The 23,263-nt window shown below is 40.3% G+C and overlaps 1 protein-coding gene across 2 annotated transcripts in view; it reads right to left on the reverse strand.

The window, feature by feature from the left end:
- EPHA4 (EPH receptor A4) overlaps positions 1-23,263 on the reverse strand; it is a 178,646-nt gene that overhangs the window by 58,374 nt on the left and 97,009 nt on the right. For both annotated transcript variants that reach the window (XM_048504923.1, XM_048504924.1), the window contains one exon: positions 20,267-20,605. In XM_048504923.1, the coding sequence (XP_048360880.1) occupies positions 20,267-20,605 (339 nt within the window). The remainder of the gene's footprint in view (positions 1-20,266; positions 20,606-23,263) is intronic.

Genomic DNA, 23,263 nt, shown 5'->3' on the forward strand with positions numbered 1-23,263 from the left:
CTGGTGACAGCTGTCTCCACATGGGAACCACTTGCAAATCGTGAGCTCCTCCAGACAAGAGGCTTGCACACTTTATTGGAACATGAGGAAGGGGTCACAATGGGGAACAGTGTTCAGAAGAGCCACGGGTGTCATGTTACAAAGCCACATGTGGCTCTCAGTAATCTATGCAAACCCTCTGCTGGCAACGGGGTGGGAAAAGAACTGCTATGAAATTTAGAATTATGGATTGGACATTTTGTATGTCATAAAACTTGAAATTAGGTTGACTGTTAATATACTCTTCCTTTTTGTGTTAGGATTTGTCCAGATGAATGCAGGCTAGATAAAAAGCTCATTGTCCAGTCACAGAATGACTGAGGTGTTTTAACATGAAGCAGATCTTCCTTTTGTGTAAATGGGCCCAATCTGCAGATTTAGATACCCACAGATGGAAGCAAAATTAGCTATTAAACAGATTTATATATGTTACCCTATCATATACATGTTTATTCAGAAGCACACTGAGCTTAATGGGATTGGCTTCCACATAAGTATACATAGGACAGGAAAACTTAAACATGCTTAACTTAGGATCATATCTAGAGATTTTATATTCACATTTGGTGTTACTAAGCAAAGGCAGGAGAATTTTCCTTGTTTCACATAGGAAGGAAGCTCTTGATGAAGAGGGGCCTGCAGTACAACTCAAGCAAGAGATGTTTAGTCTGAGGAATGCTTATTTTATTTCTGCTTGCCCGCTAAGAAAGTCTGTTGGCATGTTCTGACAAAGTTAACTTAATACTTGCCAACAGAAACATGGCAGGAAGCAGTATGTATGTTTCCTGTATGTATGAATGCCAGCTTAAAACAAACAGGAAAACAAGCCTTTCAGGAGGAAGGCAATTTATAAAAATCTGTCTGAACATTACAGCCACTTTAAAAAATGAAAAGAAACATTCCCAAATGCTTGAACGACAGTGATTAACATGACACGGGTGGTTGGAGTTAGCAATGCAAAACATCTGAAGAAATGCTACAAGTAGATTGTTTAATTTAGCATTAACCAGTGGCTCTGTAATCTGGAGAGCCCCAGAACTGCACAAGCTCATGCAATTGTTACAAAGATCCACACTATGCGCACCAGAAATGGGAAGGCTGGCTTTTGAAAAGTTGTTCCTTTACAAAGGAAAAGAAGAAAGCACAATGAAAGCCATGGATATTTGAATTTCTTAGTAAACACAAGGACAGGAGTGAAAGTATTAAGGTTTCTAAACATCAAGGACCTCATGATGACAGTATTTAATTGAAGTTGCTAAAGATGGCAAGTAGCTGCTAGTTGTCCATGTTTGATAGTATATCATACATTTAATATCAAAAACCACACATTCAACACACTGACAAAGAAACAGTTGTAGATATGGTATAAAAGGAGATACCGGGCAGTGATTTCTATGTGAGGGAGAGGGTGTTTCCAAATTGAGCACAAAATACCAGAGAACAACTAGCACAAGGGATAGGAAAAAGCAGTTTTAAATTCTTAGCTAGTCAACAAACAGGTAATATTAGCAAGCACCATATTTAGCAGTAACATAGAACAATAAAATCCTTTCATGATGAGAGTGCCTGGGGCCAAATATCACATGCACCATATATAACCTCAAATACTTTTCCAGTTCAATGGGATTTACTCTCGGTAAGTGTGTATGCACATGGCTTTGGACCATAAGTATTCTGCTGTGGGCTGTTATTCTTTTATAATATATATTTCCAGTAATGTTACTGTTGTCAGTGGGGTACACAAACAGTATATAAATTCTATTGTACTGTAGTTTTCAAATAAGAATATCATACTCTACCCACAAATATGCTTCTTTATGTCCTTTCCCTGATAGCTTTATTTTAAGAATACAGTTTGGGGGGAATGAAGGAATGAAGATTATTTCCCGTTTCTTTAAAACTGATCAGAGGCTGGATTCCCTTATACATTGTTGTTAATGTGAAATATTCTGGCTAATTAACCACAATTAAGCCACTTTCTGAAATAAAATATTGAACAGGAAGGGTAGAGATATAGTGAAAACAAAAAATTTACGCAACCTCAAGCCAAAAGACCCCTCTTTTAAACAGATATCAAAAGTTGCCATTTGTCTGACCATAAATGTATCAGCTCTTGCTTTGAAGCAAACCTTGCTTTCACGTCAGCCACACTGGTCAGTTGTATTTTATTCCACTCTCATTACAGCTGAAGCAAATCCTCACTTCCAATTTATAGTTAAGCAAAATAATTGGTGATTTCTTAATTTTAATATCTCTGCAGACCATTAGATGTTCTCTTTGAGCAAAACACAATTCCTTGGTGGGGAGGAAATGGGCCTTTCTATCAGGGCTCTTCACTCTTTCTGAGGCCGTTTCCGCACGGCCCATTAACGACGGCCTGGGGGCGCTAAAAACGCCGCCCCCAGGCCGCCGTTCGCACAGGCGACCTGACTCCGCTTCCCTCCCCCCAGGGCGGCCTCAGGCCGCCCTAAACAACAACCCTTTAAAGGGTTGTTGTTGGGGAGGAAGCGTCTTCCCGGCGGCGCGGTGCGAACCCAGTCCGGAAGACGCTGTCTCCCTTCTGCGATATTACCGTTAAGTGCAGGAAAATTTGATGGCCCATACACTGTCCTCCGACCTCCAGGGGTGGGAGGAGCGAATGAAGACTTCAACAACAGGCGGCATTTGTCAAGATAGCGCGGAGCCGCCTGCCGTCTGTCGGCCTCTGCTTGGCCCGTTCGCATGCTTGCATGCGAACGGGCTTCCACCCCCACGCCGCCAGAACTCTTGGCGGCGTGGGGGCGAATGGAGGCCGTGCAGAAACGGCCTGAGTGATTTTTTCCCTTTAACTGTTATATTTGTAGGAACAGCCATAACCTGCAAAACTAGAGGGAAAATTTCCAAAGACAAAATTAAAAAAGACATAAGTATAATCTAAAAGAATATTATTCCAGTGTTTGATTTTTGTGGCAATGGTAGGGGGTTGTTCAACACACGGCTCAGAGTACATCTTCTTCATGCTGTTTTGTGACAGCTCTTACATGTCCTACTTGCAGGAGTCACAACGTGTGAGTGTCTCTTAATTGTTAGCCTCCACAGAGAAGAATAATATTTAAATGTTTTGGGAATTCTTTATCCTAAATAGTTAAATAATTATTACATCTTATTTGTATCACCTTGGTGTCACCTTTATTGGTATCACCTTTTGCCTCTTATTTGTATCACTTTATCTGTATCACCATTTTTGAGATTCCTTTCTAGACAATTTCAAGTACAGAGTTTTAAGCTTTTAAGTAGAGGGATATGACAAATGCCCATATTTGGGAAGTGGTTTCCAGGGAGAGACTGCACTGAAATAGTTAGGTCCTACCCAGTCCTAATGGGCTGGGGGAAAATTGCCTGAGAGGAGAAAAAGGGACAGTTGTAGGGCTGTAGGGTTCTTTTTCTCTGGGGAGAGTTGGAGTGGGGGAGACTCTAGAAATGGGATCTGAGGCTGAAAAGCTGTCAGGGTTACTGAATATATAAAATTAGGGTGACCCTAAAAACGTGTCTTTGGGGCTTGTTAGCTCTTCCTTAAGGGAAGGTCTCCTAGATATGGCTGCAGGAAAGCACCTGAGGGAGACTGGTCAGTTTGAAGTGGAATACTAGCTTCCTGAGGAGAGAGCTGTGACCCTTCTTTGTTTAAGCCAATAGACTTTGTTTAAGCCAATAGAATTCTAGGCAGGGACCCAAACACCTCACTGTCAGTTATAGGACCATTTGAGAGCCTAAATACTAGTCTGAATGACAATACATACTTCGGGTTTTTTTTGTTTATGTGTTTATTTATTTATTTATTTTTATTTATTTATTTCTTCGATTTATATACCGCCCGATCCCCAAAGGGCTCCGGGCGGTAAACAACATTATCTAAACATCAGACAGGAGCGGTCATACAAAATATAAATATATAGGCTCCATCCCATAAATAACTTAAAACTCATAAAACAGCGAATAACAATAATGCATAAATAAACAAGCAAGGGCATCTGACCCCAATTTAAAACCTACCCCCCAAGGGGGGGGGGGGAGGGCAGTGGGGCCCCTCAATATGAAGGGGCCCCTGATATATAACTGCACGCAAGGCACGGAGCAGTGAGAAGGAGCAGTAAGGGGGCACCCGTATCAGGCCCGGCTGGACACTCCAAAGGCACCGGTGGAACTTAACTTATCGGTCTTACAGCGGCCCTCTCGCGGGAACTCACTCCAGGTCCCTTGCCAAGAGGGCCCGGACTGCTGGAGGAAGGGTGTTCCACCAGGCCGGGGCCAGTGCCGTAAAAGTCCTGTTCCTCAACCCTACCAACGAAATGTTTGATGTTACTGTTTATTTTAAATAAAACCTTTTGTTGTGGAGCTGTAAGGCGATACGGGCTCTAGTGCTGATTTTGAGGGAGGTCCTTAAAGTCAATAAGGAATAATTCCTGAGGTAATAACTCCCCGGTTTTGGAGCTTGTGAAAGGGGAATCCTACCCTCCCCCCTGTTTGGTTTGGGTTACAAGGGACCACAATATTTAATTAACTTGAGTGCTGCTCCCTCAGGTAGTAGTAATGATAAGCTACTAGGAACAATTTTCCTAAGGAATCATTAAAAGGGACCAATGGAACTTCCTCCTGAGTTAAAAAATGTGCATAAAGTCTGTGTATAAATATAGCAAATGTATACACTTGCATGGGCTTACCTGATTAAATACAACTTTCAGCATGTAAAAACTCTGTCATACCATGAAATGTTTTTTGGCATGAATTTCTGTATTATGAAACCAAAATCCATGTATATGAGCATTTGGACAGAAAATGGTCATAAAATTGCTAGCTGAAGAAAATGCTTTTCTCATTCTGGCCTGCCAATAAGCAGTAATCCTGCTCTTGAGGAACCACCATAAAGGGCAAAAGGTTGCTTGAGTATTGGGGGAGGGGGGAACAATTTTGCTGAAGTGTCTCCAGCTTGCCACCCACATCTTTTTACCTGAAAATGGCTCTGTAATTGAGCAGAGTCCATTCTCCTTTGCCTGAAACCTGTATTTTTTGCTGCTGCAAATTATAAACCATGTGAAGAACAGACGAAGGAGAGAACTCACTGCATAGTTGTAAAAATAAAAGCAGGTCACTTGAAAGTGGAGGCAGAAACTTGAGAAGGGTCTTTGAGTCTTGAAATGTGCAAGCATAGAATTAAAATCTTACTTCAGGGTGTCAGCAGAGGCTCAAATTACAGGTGCCACGTTATTTCAGTGTGCCTGGCATTTAGTCACCTTTGATTTCAGGTTTGTGTTTAGAATGAAAAGCTTCTGAATATTCTAAACAGTAATGCAAAAGAAAAAAAAACTTTTCCAATCTGCAGCTGAAGTCATAAATAAAAATAAATTCTACCATGGTTGTTGGAAGCAAGCTTTTTTTGAGATTCAACTGACTGTTATGGGCCCCGTTTGATCACCAGTTCAATACTATCTCTGAAGTGTTCCATCATATGGTTAGACTGATTTTCAGGCATATGGAAGAGATTCTGACTGGTGGCAACCTTGGCATATATGGCTCCCAGAACTGGGGAATTTAGTCTCCTCTTGTGTACTACAAAGTGTTTTAATAATGTTAATTGAAATGCTGTGTCTTATGACAATCGGAGATGTTCATCCTGATAAGCATTACAGAATACATAGTTGAAGCCAGACATAGAAAATTCTAGTACTGAGCAGTGAGTGGTGGCTAAAAAAAAGGAGGAAAGTAAAGGGAGTTACGGTACAAAAACACAACAAAAATTAGTAGCATATTCAAGTGGCACCACATATAACCACTCTATAAGGCAGAGGCCATGGCACTGTTCAGGTGTTACAGCAAACAAGGAATACCACTGCCATTACAACATTAAGCAAGTGACCATAGATCCTAGTCTCATTAGCAAAACCATCCATTACAAAAAGAGAATGTGGTTCAAGGGGATATGGATTGGATTTTTCTCAATCTGATATGGAGTTGATAAGATATTAAATTTAGTATGACAAATTTTCAGTGCATTCATTTTTCCACCTTAAACAATGTAGTGGAAGTACATGCTATACCAGCGATGGTGAAACTTTTCGAGATCAAGTGCCCAAATTAAAACCCAAAACCCACCTATTTATCGCAAAGTGCCAACGCGGCAATTTAATCTGAATAACCCCCACGAGCAGGGGCCAGCCTGCTGTAGCCTCCAGCGAGTCCCACATTCGCCACTCTGCGCCTCTCTAGCACCTCTGCTGCCTCTGCCCGTGCCCCCCCCCCGAGCAGCAGCCACCTGGAGCACAGGCACTAGGCCCGCCAGCCTCTCTGCTGGCTGAGGTGCATGCACATCAAGTCCAGTGGCCCAGGCCAGCCTAGATGTGTGTGTGTGTGTGTGTGTGTGTGGGAGATTTCCCCCCCACAAGATGAACTCTGTTTGCGTGTGCCCATAGAGAGGACTCTGAGTGCCACCTCTGGCACCCGTGCCATAGGTTCACCACCACTGTGCTATACTGTATTTAAATATTTATGTGTATTATTCCAGCAACAATAATTTCTTATCATTATTGTTACTAAGGAGAATTTCTGTGATTAAAATGAATGTATGACTAAGAATACTATTTTTTTGTTCCAAATAATACCTGTGTTAGCTACTACATTTAAACAATGGCAGGAGGACACATTCAACCTTGTTTGGCAAGGGGAAAAAAATCTCAGATCAAGTATGAAATCTTGCAAGATGCAAAGGAAAGAAGTCTAGGCTTACCTGACTTGAAATTATATTTCATTGCTTGTTGTTTGGCTTGGTTGAAAGCCAGAACTAGAGGGACATGATCTGAGATATGGATGGCATGCCTATTTATGACATGACAAAGTTAAATAAGCATTTTAATAATTATCATATATTTCAGTCCTGGCCCCAGACTGGTGATAGTGAGTCCAGGGCCCTGTGGGACCATATACAGTTCTGCAGGGCCTATAAAACAGAGCTGTTTCACTAGGCAGCGTGGTTGAGGCAGTCATAGCACCATCTGGCTGCCCCCCCCCACACACACACTTCTTCTTTTTTGCCATTTCCATCTGATTGTTATCAGTTCACCTTACAGGAATATTGCATGTTATGCCATCTTGACAAATGTTGTTGCAAATTATTGGATTTTTATTTTTAGATGATTTTATGTTTTATAAGTATGTTGTAAGCCGTGCTGAGCCCGGAAGGCGAGGAGTGGCTTAGTAAATCTAATCTAATAAAATAAATATGAGAATATGGGATAAATATAAACCTAGTCTATGTAAAAAAAACCAGCGATGTGGCTCTCATCAACAGAAGAACTGTTTTGATGAGAAATGATATTTGAGAACAGGTGAATAATATTATATTGTAGATCTTGCACAAAGGGAGGGTAAAATGAAATTGGCAGAACAATTAAAAATAGAAAGAAATGACTCGTTTTTCTATGAACAACTATTAGAAAGATTTAAAGTTGACAAAAGACAGTATGGTTTTAATTATAAGACTGAATTCAAACCGGATTTTTGTACAAAATATGATTTTGCTATAAATGAGATGTATAAACTTTTGTTGAGATTTGATACAGAAGAACGAGTGAAAAACTGTATGCCAAAACAGGTTATGGGTATAACATATGAACAGTGAGAGAATATGTGGTTAAAAGGTCAAATTAACTTCAGGCCTAAAAGAGAATTTTTATAAAATGATGTATTATTGGTGTTTGTCACTGGAAAAACTGGCAAAAAACGTTTAAAAATGTTTTGAATTGATGTTGGAAATGTGAACTTCACAAGGGTCTTTTCTTCATCTGTGGTGGACTTGGAAGGAAGTTTTAAAAAATTGGATACAAATGCATGTTATAATCCAGAAGATCATATTGAATTTAGGGCATTGGAAAGATCTCTGGAAATACCATATTCATTTGTTCCCTAGAAAACCAGAACTGCAAGCCAAGCCTAAACCACTATTGGGAATCCTAGTGCATAGTGCAAAGGGAAAAGGAAAGGCAAGCATTCAAATGTTGACAACGCCCCAGCTTTATTCATGAATAGAGTTGTCCACTCAAAGAGGTCCATTCAACATGGTGCCCCCACAAAATAAATGTGTACATTTTTGCAATCTCTATTTTGTGGCTCAATCCTTCAATTAATATGGTATCTATGGAAAGGCAACAGCTTAATAATTCACAGAACAGTAGCTCTAAGAGCAATGAATTGAGAACCAGTTTACTGAATGTGGCTGAACAATAAAATGAGCAACGAGGAAGTTTCACACACTGCAAATAAGCATTTCAATCTTTCCTTTGTGGCACATAAAAACTGAGCAAAAGGAGGGCTTGATGAAGCAGTGTGGTGCAATGGTTAGAGAACTACATGAAGACTCAGGTTCAAGACTCTATTGTGCCACAAAGCTCACTGGGCTTGTCACTCTGACCAACTATGATTTTTCAAATAAAGAAAATAAAATTAGGATCTTACACTTCTAGTGTAAGAGAGTCCAGTCCCAATATTAATACAAAGAAAATAAGTTCATGTAAAGAAATCAGATGAATTAGCTGCCACCAGTTGTTTCCTGGCGGGCTTCTACAGCAACCTTTGTACAGGAGGAGCTTGATTTTCATTGCTTGAAATAAAGTATTCTAAGAGAAAAGATCCATGAAGCAGGGACTGGACAAATAAAGGGAAAGAAGGGGAGTCAGGATACAAAACTAGACCCTTCTTGATAAATTAAAGGCTTCCCAAGTCCTGAAAGTTTCCACTTCCAAGAAAATGCACAAACTACATGTTTAATGCCCCCTTTCTGATTGTCCTGATTTACAAGGCTTGCACCAGCTCTGTTTTGCAAGAGATATGTCCACAAACTGGAACGTTTTTGTCTCTGCCTGAAGGAAGTTGGTGACATGTGAAAGCAAGAAGCCTAAGTGAGCAATTTACAGCAGTGGGTAAAGATCAGACTGTATTTGACTCAAAACATGCCAGACAATGCCTACCCTGCGGTGCCTCCACAGTTTATGGCATTTGCTACTCATCACTCTTAAAAACATTCAGGAGTTGAAGAGAAAATCACATGTATTCTGTCGCTGGTGAAGCCATGTCACTTTGTACCCATTCCAACCTTCAGAGGGCTTCTCGTGGTTCTTCCTTCCCCACTGTTTGCATAATTGAAGCCTTTCAAACTTTCAACATAACACAGCAGCAAATGGAGAATGAGAAATGATATGGTAATGGAAAAGTGTCTTGCAGTGGAAGTATAAAGTGTACAGAAGATACCACACCAACCCTGCTGTCCTATTGCTCTCTTAACATTTCTGCTGACTTTCTTAACCTTGATGGCCCCATGCATTAAAAAGACAAGTATGTTGGAATACAGAGGCTTATTTATTTGTGCACACAACAATCTGAGACATAAAAGTTTCTAATGTGGCTAACCCTTTTTCATCTCTGAGACATTAATGTCACCCAGAGGGTGATGCAGACACACAGGCATCATTCACAAGGCATGCTAAATTAGAGAATGTTTTAACATACTTTATAATACAGACCACCTTACTAGTTCTGCTTAATAGGAGGACCACACATATGGATGTTTAAATTAGAGTTATTTCTCAGTTTGTGAAACCTAAATTGGGCTAACTTTGGTTAATTGTTATATCTGAATGCAGTAATCCTAGTTTGTTGATAGCTGTACCCCATCCCCCAACACAGAACTGAATTACAGAGCAGCAAACACCCACAACTCACAAATCACAAAAAACTAACACCTGAAACCCTTTCCACTTCTACTGAAGATGGCTTTCATTGGCAGCAGACAAACAGGTTCCAAATACCCTCTAACTATGGCACATTCGATAAACTTTGGTTTAAACTACCCTTACTTGCAACATTTGAATGTAGCTAGAGTCTACATGCAAGGAGCAAATAAACAAACAAAATAACTAACTAATCTGAAGCACAACTGCAGTGGTTCCAGTCTGGAGAAAGAGATCACACTCAAGTCTCAGTGAAAAGTTCATTTACGTCTCATTTGCTTCAGCAGAATCCATTGAGTTCTTACCTCTGGCTAAAGCACCGCGCCTGCTACCATTTTTCTTTTAGCATGGAAGGCTGAGCTTAGACTTTTTGAAGAGTAAATGATCTGTTAACAGAAATCTTCCATTCCCTTAGCTCAGCAAAAGAGCTTGTCAACAAGAAGCAACAATCAGTTTTCACAGTGTTACAGTTTGCAGGCCCAAAACATGCTGCGAAGAAGTCACTCTCAGGTTCAACCTGTGCAGACCTCTAGTCCAAACTGATTTCTGCTTCTTAAGTGATTTTTTTAAATTGCAGATTAGGTTAAAAATGGTTATATCTGCCTATAAACATTTTAACTACAGCAAATGTTTTGTCTAGTCTGTAAACAATCAAATTAGTTAGTATCGTATATACTCGCATATAAGTAGAATTTTTCAGCACATTTTTTGTGCTGAAAAAGCCCCCCTCAACTTATACGTGAGTCAGATGTATTAAAAAAATATTTTAGGGTTTTTACTTTGTCGACCTCCAGGAGGCACATTTTTTTAGGCTAGCAGCACCAAAATTTCAGGGATTTTTCAAGGGCCTCTCCTGATGATACCAGCCACGTTTGGTGATGTTTGGTTTAGGGGGTCCAAAGTTATGGACCCCCAAAAGGGGTGCCCCATCCCCCATTGTTTCCAATGGGAGCTAATAGTAGATGGGGCAACATTTTGAGGGTCCATAACTTTGGACTCCCTACACCAAACTTCACCAAACCTGGGTAGTATCATCAGGAGGGTCTCCTAAAGATACTCTGAAATGTTGGTACTGCTAACATAAACATTCCTCCCCTGACTAAAAATCCAGTTTTGAATCTTGTGTTTTAGCTTGGTTGCTGATTGAGCTAAGGTTTTTGTACTTTTAAAGTTATTGTTGAGACCATATTGTTTTTGTTGACCCTCTTTTCCACTTACAGAGCTAGTTTACTGTTTTTCTTTGAAACAAATATTCAAAAACATTTAACCTACTGATGCCTCAATTGATGTAATTTTATTGGTATCTATTTTTATTTTTGAAATTTACCAGTAGCTGCTGCATTTTCACCCTCGACTTATATGCGAGTCAATAAGTTTTCCCAGTTTTTTGTGGTAAAATTAGGTGCCTCGACTTATATGCGGGTCGACTTATACACAAGTATATACGATAATTGTCAAAATCAGAAGCTTGCATTTTCTGAGTGTGCTAATGATTGAGTAAATTATGATTGAGAAAATCATGTTAAAGTTATCATGTTTAACATGACTGAGCAAATCATGTTAATATTGCCTTGTTTATGCTCCTGAAAGTGTGCTGGCAATGCACAAAACACATTTAATAAATTAAGGCGTCATTCTTCATAATGTGTGTGACTTCAGACCCCTCTTCTTTTGCCTATTCTAAATAGATTAGCTCATATTTCCTCCTAGTCTTCCTTTAAGCATCTCAAAGTGGTGCACATGGCTCTGTTTTCATGTAGATTTGAACCTGCACTCTCAGTTCACTATTTTACCCCCCAATTTTAAGGGGTGCAGAAGTGACTGCTTTATTGATGTTATCTTTCAATATATTCTAAACAGTTGCAAGACACCCTGAGCCTGCCTGAGGAAGGGTGGCCTAGAAATTAAATAAATAAAGACATAATGAATCAATATGACACACATGTCTTATGGTTAAATCTGTCTAGCTATAGTAGGAATTCGATAATGCCTTTAAAATGCATTTTACTCTTGAACAGATGAAACCAACAGAATTGAATACAAAGGCAAAACAGTCAAATGTATTTTAATCCTCCTTTTTTCTCTTTCCTAAAAACACACACCTTAAAATAGTGTCCCATAGTGAAATATGTTCTTGAAATGTTCTTGAAATGAAAACCAAAAAAAGCAAAGTGCCTTTTTTGTTATTTGTTTTCCACAGGACTTTTCCATATGGAGTGTTCTGATCTAGTGATGTCCAAAACACATAAAATATGTACATAGGCTGTGGTTTACGTCCCTCCTCCCACCCTCTCTCTAGACTGTATTCAAGAAAGAGGTATAAAAACACTATAAATGTCTGATAGTGATTAAGAGTTTTTTCTCCCTTCCAAGTGCTCTGCAGCCAAGTGCTCCAATGACCAAACAGGCTACTAAATCAGAGACCTGGAATGCCAGCACTTGAATTTAGTAATGAAGGCAGATTACATTAATCTCAACAGACGGCATGAAATCTTTCGAGCGCATGCAGATAGCAACCATACATTTGCATGATTTGCTTGGGCAGCGGGAAAGCCCACTGGAGAATTGCTGTACAGAGAAACAACATAACCAAATATAAATAATACCACCACCACCACCCCACACACACATATACAGTCATTCTCTCTACACATCAGTTCACACACAGAGGTAAATGTGGTGTGACAGATCTCGGTAAAAAGAGCCAGGACAGTCAGCATGACAATGTCCGTAGAAACGTTGCCATTTAGATTACAGTCCGCCACGGATTGCTACAGCTCTATTTGCAAGCTGGCGCAAACCTATAAAAACTAACAACATTAATGATTCTCTCAATTCTACGCCAGCACAAATGATGTTTAGGTCATAGAGGTTCCGAACCAAAGTGTACGCAAAGACTGGTCTGCCTCACACGAACAGCTTAAACAAAGAGCTTACTGGTCCCATCATCCCTGGACATTCAAATGTATCTGGCAGTCTTCTTTTTTTGCTTTCACCTCTGCAGCTAAAAGCTTAACAATTCAATATAGGAACGAGAGGCTGAGTTAGTGTTCTCATCCATGGGTATAATCAGGTCAGCTTCCTACTCCGCTCCTTGAATCATGAGTCAGTGGAGCAATGCGGAGACTTAGAAACAGGCTATGTTTATTTGTGCTACACTGCATGGCATTTTAATTAGTAATTCTGCGGATTTAAAACCTCTGAATGGACACACAGGGGCAGTTGTGTAGCACAGCTTTTGTGCCCTTGCTCTTGGAAAAAGAAATCCTGTTTGAGGACACCAGCAGGGGGTTAATAGAAGCTTTGATAAAGTTCTCTGAATCCTTTTATTGTTGCTCAACTGCAGACTGGACTCTGGTGTCTTTCTGGCTGCTCCCAGGAGATAACAATTAATTTTACTCAGTTGGGAGAAACGGCTAAAAAATACAGACGCTTTCTTGGATGTTTGGGCAGCGAAGAGCAAGCTGCAAGGTTGCAGGGTTACTTGTTCAAGTCCAGTTAAGAACTTGCCTGATCTTCACATGTATTTCAGAGAGCCATTATGGATCACATCCAAGGGAGATGACAAAGAGTTACCCAAAACATGAAACAGATCATCACAGTAACTTAACAGCCAGTTAAGCTGTTCTCTGTTCTGAGGTGTTTTATTCTTTTCACTACCAAGCAGAGCATTTACCATCTTACTTTTAATACATACAGACAAGGGAATAATTGGTGCTATTCATACTTGTAAATATACTATTTCACTACAGAGGAGTAATGAATTCCATTTCCCTCAGAAAACTGTCAGATCTATATCAAAATGTGAGCAAACTTGTATTTAAACATTGTAATTACTGCTTGTCACTACTGGGCAGGCTACTTTTCCCTAAGATGTTCACTGAACCCTGAAGTTGGTGATTTACTAAGGCTTCTTAAAACCTTTTCTTTGCCTTGCTGACTGAGAGTCTTATTCTCTGGCTGAATACAAATTCATGGAAATGGGTGGTACACAGCTTTTGCCAGAAAGTAGGCAATTGTTGTTTGTGTGATTTCTTTGTGCAATAAAACTTAACTAATTGTTATGTTTTCCAATAATAGATTTCCCATTTTATTTTGTTAAGTTTTTAGTTTGATTCCACAGACACACGCTCCAAAATGCACGTCTAATACACAAAATGTGGTTGGTTGCTAAAAACAAACAAAAAAAATTCAGCTTACAGGACATATTTCCTACCACAGTACAATCTTCTCAGAGGCATTATTTAACTGACCATGGGAAGGAATTCTCAACTGATCAGCACTGTTTATCTTTGAGGTCCCTGAGAGATCTCTTCCCAAGCACATGTGATGGACAAATGAAAAATATCTTTAGCTACCAATTCATTTCAGTAGTATTTCAAACTAGTCAAGTGCTGTGATTATTTTTCTACACTTTGAATCTCCTACCAGATTTATACTTCAAAGTTATGTGGTTTCCCCAAACCCTTTGTTTGTTTTGCTTTCAAAATTCCTGTGGACATACAATATACTATGAATCATCAAGACATCAAAAGAATGAAAACAAAAATCTAAGGTAGACAATGACAGATTTTGTCAATTTTTTAAAAATAGGCTCTGCTGCTTAAAACACAACGTGCAACTGCTTCAAGTATATTCTTATTTATTTTTTTAAAAAACCCTGGTAATAGAGCTTATGTAAAATATAGGAGCAGATTCTTTTGGAAAACGCCAGCTTCCATCCAGCACCGAGCAAACGGCACAGGGTGGAAAGCGCCTTTTTTGACCATCCGTTTTTGTTATTAAAACATACCCCTTTTTCGTGCGTTGCTCCATGGGGATGAGGGGACACACCTCCTGTCCTCTGGCCCCCGGGGCGTTGCCAGGGCCATGGGGGCGTGTCCCCTCGTCCTGACAAAGCGATGCAGAAAGAAGGGGTAAGTTTTAAAAATAAAAGCGGCGTGCCTCTTGCAGAGGGCCGCAAGTGCACAACTTTGTGAACGGCCCTAGGCCAGCGCCAGTGTCATGAGCACTGCTGCTCCCAGGGCCCAAGAAACGGCCTTAGTCACAAAAGGTAACACAAAAAGTCAAAGGGATACATTCGTAAGAAATAAAATTACCTCCTTTCTCACTCTATTGTCTCCCATTGGTCAGCACTTTGGACTTTTGTGATATATACACATAGAAGCTATTAAGTTCACGGAATGAGATTTGACAACCGCTCAGCCTAACTTTCTTCACAAGGTGGTTGTTAAGACAAGGCCCATGTACACTGCCTGAAGATCTTTGGAGAGAAGGTTGGAAAAAATTAGGTAGACAGACAGCTTCCTATACTGTGCACAGGGTCTTCATTTGGATCAAGTCATTTTATGTGCCCTCGGTCTGCCATGGTCTTGCCTGCAGTGCAGGACCCGCAAGGCCTCAGACTGGAGAGGGGAGAGAGCTGAACTACCTTGTTGCTTCACCTTTCCTTAAGCAGCGATTGGTGGTTTTACTGACTCCACTTGACTGTAAAACTCAGTTACTAAAACCAGAATGTGCCACCCCATTCGGCCTGTCCTAGGCATGTCCTGTCCTGGCTGCTGCAGCTGCCAGTTGGGTATGCCTTGTCTCACCCAAGTTGAGTTGCCCCTGAAAGCTAGAGGCGTGTCCTGTCGCTGGACATCTTATTCATAATTTCTGTCAATTCACTAAAATATTTTTTTCCAGGCAACTGTCTTTCTCTTCTTATGCCAGTTGGCGAGTTAAACAGCAGTTCATAACATTGTACAACTGCATTCTAATTAAGTAACGTAACTTCCAGCAGAATGTTGAGAGTACAGGAGACAGAATTCTCAGGGGACATGTGCTTGATCTTTAGATCTCCGTCCCACCAGAAATAAGAATGACCTTGGCACTTACCGCTTTGAGAACGTAACAATAATACTCATTATTTTGACTTATTTTCCTGTCACCAATTTCCTCACACAAAGTAAGCCAAACACTCACTCAGCAGCACAAACTTAAACAAGTGTATGAGGGGGAAGAGGGGAAAAGGTTTTCTGACCTGTGAGTGAAATTTTTTTTTTCTTTCGGGAAAGAAAGGACAGATTATTCTAGCTATTTTAGTATAAAGCTAACATAAAGTTATCTGATGAAACAGCCAAATATTCACAAGAACATAATGTACATAGACACACGGGACATTTGGAGATAAGAAAGTCTCTTTGCAAATCTGGATAACTATGCATTATTGGACAAATAAGCAGAGAACTTCTTCAGTGGCTGGCATGTACATAAGTTGCCCTTCTGGTAGACCAGATAATGAATGGTATAGTCAATCTTATTTTTATGAGAAAATGTAAATGCATTCTTGCAGCCACTGAAAAGAAATGGTCCTAAGAAATTTTATTTCACTTGAAATTTTTATTTCATGGATTTGTATGCCTGAATATGTGTTTTTGGACTAATCAGAATATGTGTAGAATAAGATGGTAGTTTAACTGAAAGTCTGCCAGCCCTGTAGCATTTGGCAGCTTCTGCTGTAAGACCTGGAATCAAGCTAAAGGCCATTTGATGTTTTAGATTGCCTTGTGCAACTTCTGTCACTGTCAAGGGCTGTTATAATGTTATAATTGCAGGAAGGATCCAAGTGGTAAATCTCTAATTGTGTTTATATTTGGTGCAGAGGGAATAAAAAAGCCCTCCCTTTCAAAATGTGGTTTATATGTAGGTTCTTAGTTGTTGGTTATGTTTGTCTTTTTAAAAATTCTAAAAACATTTTATAAACACACACATATATATATATCTCAAAAAACCTGAAATGCAAAACCTGCAGAGGATCATCCCAGAGGATCATCTTGAAAATCTAATAGGGGTGTTCTTTGCATACTACTTTGTTGTATAAGACTGTTGCTTGTGAAACCAAACACAATTTTTAAAAAAGGTCTTAAAAAGAAATGCTCATTTCTAACACTCTTGACACAGATAACAACACCAGTTTTCTGAGAATGGAAGGGAAGCTTCTATATAATGAAGGCACTTAAAGATCAAAAGAGATTTAAAACAAAGTAATATTGGGAGGGGGGGAGCAGTTTATTATACTTTACAGTCCCTGTGCAACAAAAGAGATTTGTGGCATGCAAAGAGACACACTGCAGGAAAGAGTATCAATCAAGCAGAGAGAGACATCTTCACACAGAAGATCCATGGCTGAGCATGGCAACAATTTAAAAAATATCCACAGCAAGATGAAGGGGAAAAGAATAGTTATTTATAGGGCATCCCCATTCTAATTGGCATTTCCTCTACTCATTTTGCTGTGGTGGCTGATTTAATGCAACGTTAAGCTTAAATTCTTACAAATGACCAAGTGCTCTGAATATGTCTGCTTTAGCCCCACCATCCTCAACTCCGATAACTATGCCAAAAAAGAATAAAACCCTCAGAAAGCAGCAATATTCTTTTCACTACAAATTGAAAGAAGATAGAGCCATTTCTATTTTAAATCAATACCATTCTGTGAGTTCTTTTCATGTAGCCTCATTCCCCTGTGAGATCTTTTTGTTTTACTACCGAAATAAGTGCCCAAACTTCACTGTGTGCCCACACATAACATATACAGAACAATTACAATTGTCATATTGAAGACTAAAACTGTTCAAATAGTTATCCTTGTGTATAAATTGTAAACACACAAAACACTCCTGATGTTGTTCCCTTCGGTAAGCAAAGATTCTCTGCTAACCACAGAATTTCTTTACTGAATTATCTGGGCACGGGGAGAGCCTCAAAGTTTCAACCTGCTCAGAAATACACTGAGTAAGGTTTCTCGCTGGAAGCAGCCTCTAAAGATGACACAAGAATTGCCTTTCTATTTTCTGTTATAAGTTAGGCTTTTGTTTCTGGATAATTCTTTGGGAAAAACTGACATATTCTAGCCAAAGATAAGTCATTTTCAGCTCCACAAATGTCAGGGAGAGATATTTAAGCATGTGCTGAACTCCCCCTACCAAAGGTCTAAAAAGAGCTTAACTTTGGCTGTGTCATACACACATATCTTTTACCGGAATTCCTCAGAAGTATACTTAGGCAAACATCCTCTCCTCTGCTGACAGAGACCAGTGATTCAAGCACTGGTGTTATGAGAACACCACCAATAAGCCCCATTATTGCAGTGAAACCACTATATTAAGCTAATTTTCACCAAATGCCCCATCTCTCTTTATATTAGAAAAATTACTACAGTGCTGCTTCTTAATGAAATCATATCAAGCTGAATTGAATGGTATTTGGTAAGACTAATATTTTTCACACCATTCTCTAAGATACACATTTTAAAAAAGAAAATCATCATACCTGCTTTAAAGCTTTATTTGAATACTACTTATAAACCCAGGCACAAATCTTATTACAAACGGTAATGTATTCAACATCACTTTCAGTTACAAAAGATTCATTTGCATATTTTCACTTAAACATTCCCTTGTACTGCTTGAAATGCGAAAAGGTTACATATGTGTTTTTCCTAAAGTGAATACGCTAAATTGTTCTCAGTATGTTGATAAAAACTGTCTTGAAAATAGAAACCACTCAAATTCACAAAAGTACTGTTTATACCAGTACAGTACTGTTTTTATTTCAATAAAGGTAGTGCCAACTACTCAAGTAAATAAAACACAGGTTGCAGATTCAGCAGAGATGGCTGAATTAAGATCCTCTTCACTTTTACAAATTCTGTAAATGTATCACAGACTATACTACTTTCTGCCTTCTTTAACCTGCCTTTTTCATGAACACACATGCACAGCCCTTCTTCCACAATCACCATGAGAATCCTATCCGGCTTATCCATATGCAGCCAGACCAGAGAAGACCCTGGCAGCCAGTGACCTAAGTAGGGCTACCATTGGCTGCATCCTCTGCAGAACCCTCAGTTCAGCCTTCCCCGGATTTCCCTTAAGCTATAGAATGCTTTTGCGATCTCTTTAAAAATACCAACTGAGTATTACAACACTGGACTGGGAGAAGATGAAAGCCCTGGGCAGGTATTCTCTTAGCTATAGATATTTCTAAAAGAGAAGCTATTTTCCATATGAGTTGCCTAAGGAGAGAAGATTGCTGCTATTTAATGGGGAATGCTTATTTAGATGAATTGGACTGTCTTCCATTACATAAGGTAGGAATAATAGATGGTGACCCTGAAAGATATGGACTGCTATCTATAATGCCACTTAAGGTTTCTCCTTCTGTGGAACCTGGAGCTACTACCCAAAATTAACAGACATCATAGATAACTTTGCACAAACAAAGTTTGCTGTCAGGCTTCTGTTTATGCCTTGCTCCTACCTCCTCATAGGATTGCCAGCTCTGAATTGGGATATATCTGGAGATTTGGGAAGTGGAGCCTGAGAAGGGCGGGATTTGGGGAGGGACATCAGTAAAGTATAATGCCTTAGATGCCACATTCAAAGCAACCATTTTCTTCAGGTGAACTGATCTCTGTGAACTGGCATTTTTGGTACATGAAGGGCAGAAGTAGGACTGAAATGTGCACATCAACATAGCAACAAACTGAGTTTGTGCACACTTCCCTGCCTCCCATGACTGTAGTACTATATGCTGTCTGAATGCCTTCCACTATTTAGAAGCTCACATTAAAAGCCAAATAATATTGCAGTTCTAGATTCTGTGGAAGTGCTAATACTAATCTGTCCATATTCTGTACTCTCTAGAGCTCAGTCAGTTCCAAACTTAACTACTTGTCTATATGGTGTGAAAAAGAGGAAGGGATTTTGACTGAGCAACTCTGAGGCTCAAAAATTAAGAGCCCCATCCAAAGTGGGAGGGGGCGGAAAGAATTCTAAGGAGCAGCGGGCCTTGTGCCACAGCATTCGCCCTCCCTAGGGCACTTACTCCAGCAGAGGGAGCAGACACGCAAGCAGCCACAAATTCCGCAGCCCCACCACCACAAGACCCAGAAATTTGGGCCGTGGCAGGGCTGTGCTGGTGTTCTATTCAGATGCCAGCATAAGCAGGTCAGGGCATTCCTGGGGGCAGAGCCAACATTAGTAGGCTTCCTCCCAGAGTTTAGGATTGGTTCCACAGCACACTGGGCCATTCCAACAGTAGGGGAGTTTGGGTGCTTTCCTGAGCTCCCTGCACTTCTGGAATGTCGTATTGATGATGGGGGGGGGGGGCATCACCACACCGGCGCCATGTCCTGCTGCATCCAGGTTTGGATGAGACTGCCCAACTTCTACTCAAGCAAGCTGTTATCAAAAGTAATGGTTCCTATGTAGAAATGAGTTTGGATATTTTCTTGGTTTAGTGCACAAAATACAAGTCCATCTGAAAGGGCCACAGCTGTTGTAATTGTCAGCAGTGTCTTCTTAAAACTTAATTTCATGTTAAGTACTGGTGAAAACACTCAAATAAATAATCATTTAGCTGTACAAGTGTGAGAAAAAGGGTGAGGAGGAAGAGAGAAAGAAAAAAAAACATGCATAAATGTTTACCTGCTTGGTTAGTTGTCACAGTGACAGACACAGCCTGGTCAGGAGTTGGATTTTGCTTGGATACTCCGTTCACAGCCCAGATTTCAAAGGTGTAATTAGTATGTGCCAAAAGATCAGTAATGGAAACTTTGGTGGTTTTCAAGCCATTCTGCTGAGGGCTGAAGTGTACACCACTACCACAAGACCGACAGCGATTTAGATTGCTGGCCCCACATCTCTTGCATACCACATTGTAGGAAATGTCTTCACGGCCACCTTTGTTCTGAGGAGGGCTCCATTCCAGGTTGACTGATGTTTCATTGACATTGGAAATCAGGTTCTGGGGAGCAGATGGAGGGCCTGCAAAACAAAAAATATCATTTTATAACTCTTCTACAGCAAGGAAGGAAAAGAATAGCCCTGCCTAGGAAAATATATACTCTATAGATTATCATATGATTCATGGTAGAAAACACATCATGTTGTTTGTGCAGCCTGCACTTTTCACAATGTGACAGCCCCTTTTAAAAAGTACTAAAATGCTTGGAAATACATGTCCATTTCTCATGCATCAATAAAAGCAAGGTTTTTATATGTGTAGCACTTTACACACACGCGCGCGCACACACACACGGATTAGGAAAGGTGTATGCAAACTGCGCTATTACTATGTTTCTTCACATTGCAATCCGGAAACTGCACAGGTCTGGTCAGATGATTAGCAATAGTATCAATCATTTATTTGCAAAGCATTCCACTTTGCAACAAACATAACCACATTTCTAGCATCATGAACACACAGAGCAGGTAACCTTATGAAGCATTCTGCCCAGAGACAGTAAAGAAACAGTGCATTAAAGACTCGATCAGAAATTAATATCACCCATGGGGTTATACCTAGACAGAGATCAAGTTCATGCATTCCTTCCTCTGTACCTCTCACTGAACAGAAAAGGGCTACACATCAGTGTTTTCTATTTCACAGGGTCAGGAAGATTCTGTTTCAAGTAAACATTGCACCTCTTCACGTTAAAATGACTTTTACCCTGCTGTCATGGACAGGAAAGAGAGCACAGGAGCCTGAAAGATTAACCTTAACAAAAATTGCCACAATATATACGGCTGCTGAGACGTTCGAATAAACATCATCGCATCAGGTTTGTATCCCCACTCTGCCATGAAATCTCGCTAGGTGACCCTGGGTCAGTTACTCTCTCTCTTCTAAACTAACCTACCTCATGGGAAAGTTGTGAGGACAAAATAGAAGAAAGGAGAATGATGTTGTAAGCCATGTTGTTTGCCCATTGGGGAGAAAAATGGAAAATGGTGTTTTGGCTATTCATTTTATTGGGTGAAATTCCCAAGGCCCATGGTGTTGCCCAATTTCACAATGGGAGAAGGGAGGATAAGTGTAACTGGCATCAGACACAGCTGGGATGCTCTTCCTTGCCCAGGCCAACACAGAGGAGCACAGGGATAGTAACTCCTGGCACTGCCCTGTGAAGTGCTAGTGTGATGCAGCTGCTGAAGAGGTCCATGGGCACAGCTCCACCTCACTTGGTCCTGTCAATATGGGTGTGGTGCAGCTGGTGAGGAGGAACCATGACATCGCCAATCGTCCTCACCAGATGCACCACACTGTTCCTAGGCTGGTAAGGAAGACCATAGGTACAGCAGTGTCTGCTTTCACTCTATGCTAGCTGAGACATAGTAAGTCCGGAGTGAAGAAGCCTGGCATCAGTCATGTTTGCCATGCTGGCTCTGGTGGGATACAGATGTCAAGGAAGAGCACAGTGCTGTCTCCTTTCTCTCTCCCTGAAAGTCTGCCACTATTATACAGAGAGAAGGATCAGGATTGTCCAGCAAGTAGTGTAATCTAAATAAATCGGGGAGATTGGGCAGCCCTTTACACTGGAATAAGTGGCATTAATGCCAGCATGGGGGCACGCCACCTCCTAATTGTTAAATTAGGACAAGGAGAGCTGATCTACTTGGAGAAAAAAATGGGATAAATACATAGTGAGAAATACGCACCAATTTTTTTACAAAATCTGCAAATCATAACACATTTTATCTGAATATACTGTAGATATGTTTTATGAACAATAATAAACAATATGTTTGTAGATCTGAAAAACAATCTTTATGCAAATCGTAGAATTAAAAAAAACCTGAGATTTCTGATGGTACTGATTTTATGTTAAAATAGTTCCATTGGTCTGAGAACTGCATCTGCACCAGTCAGACCATGAAAGTACCTCTCAAATCCATTAAGATGCTTTTCAAAGTAACCACATTCAGTTTCACATGGGAAAATATGCCACAATGAATCAAACTCTTTGGAAGAAAAAGTTGGTAATTAGTATGTAGGATGTAGGTTGATGGTGTCTAAACAGAGAAGCAATCAAGCAGAAAACAAGGGAAGCAGATGCTTGCAGGATGCCCCACCTCAAGCATGAAAAGGACGGTGCGGAGACAGTCAGCGATAATGGAGCTACTGAGATTCTGGCAGCTTGAAAAAGGCAGAGAAAGCAGAATTTTATATTTAATAAACTCCTGGTTTTCTTTAGCTTATCGCATAAGACTTGCCTCCATGGAGAATCCCACAAGGCAAGAACCTCACAGAAGCAGAGGATGGCCCACATAGACAGCACTCGATGACTTTTCCCAGCACAGGTGATGCGAAGCATCATTTTGCTTGGAGCAATCATCTTTCCTTAAGCAGTGAACTGTTCATTCACTCTATTTCTCAAGAGTGGAAGAGATCGGATTTGGGGGGAAAACCCCCCAGCTAAAATATAACAAAGTAAAAGCTAGTGGAACTCTTGTGTTACAAGGCTTCCATTCAATTGACTAACAGTTGGATCCTAAGGACATTTCCCCAGGAGTAAGCCCATTGAACATACCTGAGTAAGATTCTAAGTAGACCTGTATAGGAGTGTCTTCCTCAACACCAAGCTGCAGCTACTACCCGGAAAAGGTTCAAAAGTCCTTGAAATTGTTCCTTTAGAAAGAGGA

Source organism: Sphaerodactylus townsendi, linkage group LG08 (genome assembly GCF_021028975.2).
Source record: "Sphaerodactylus townsendi isolate TG3544 linkage group LG08, MPM_Stown_v2.3, whole genome shotgun sequence".
Taxonomy (NCBI): Eukaryota; Metazoa; Chordata; class Lepidosauria; order Squamata; family Sphaerodactylidae; genus Sphaerodactylus; species Sphaerodactylus townsendi.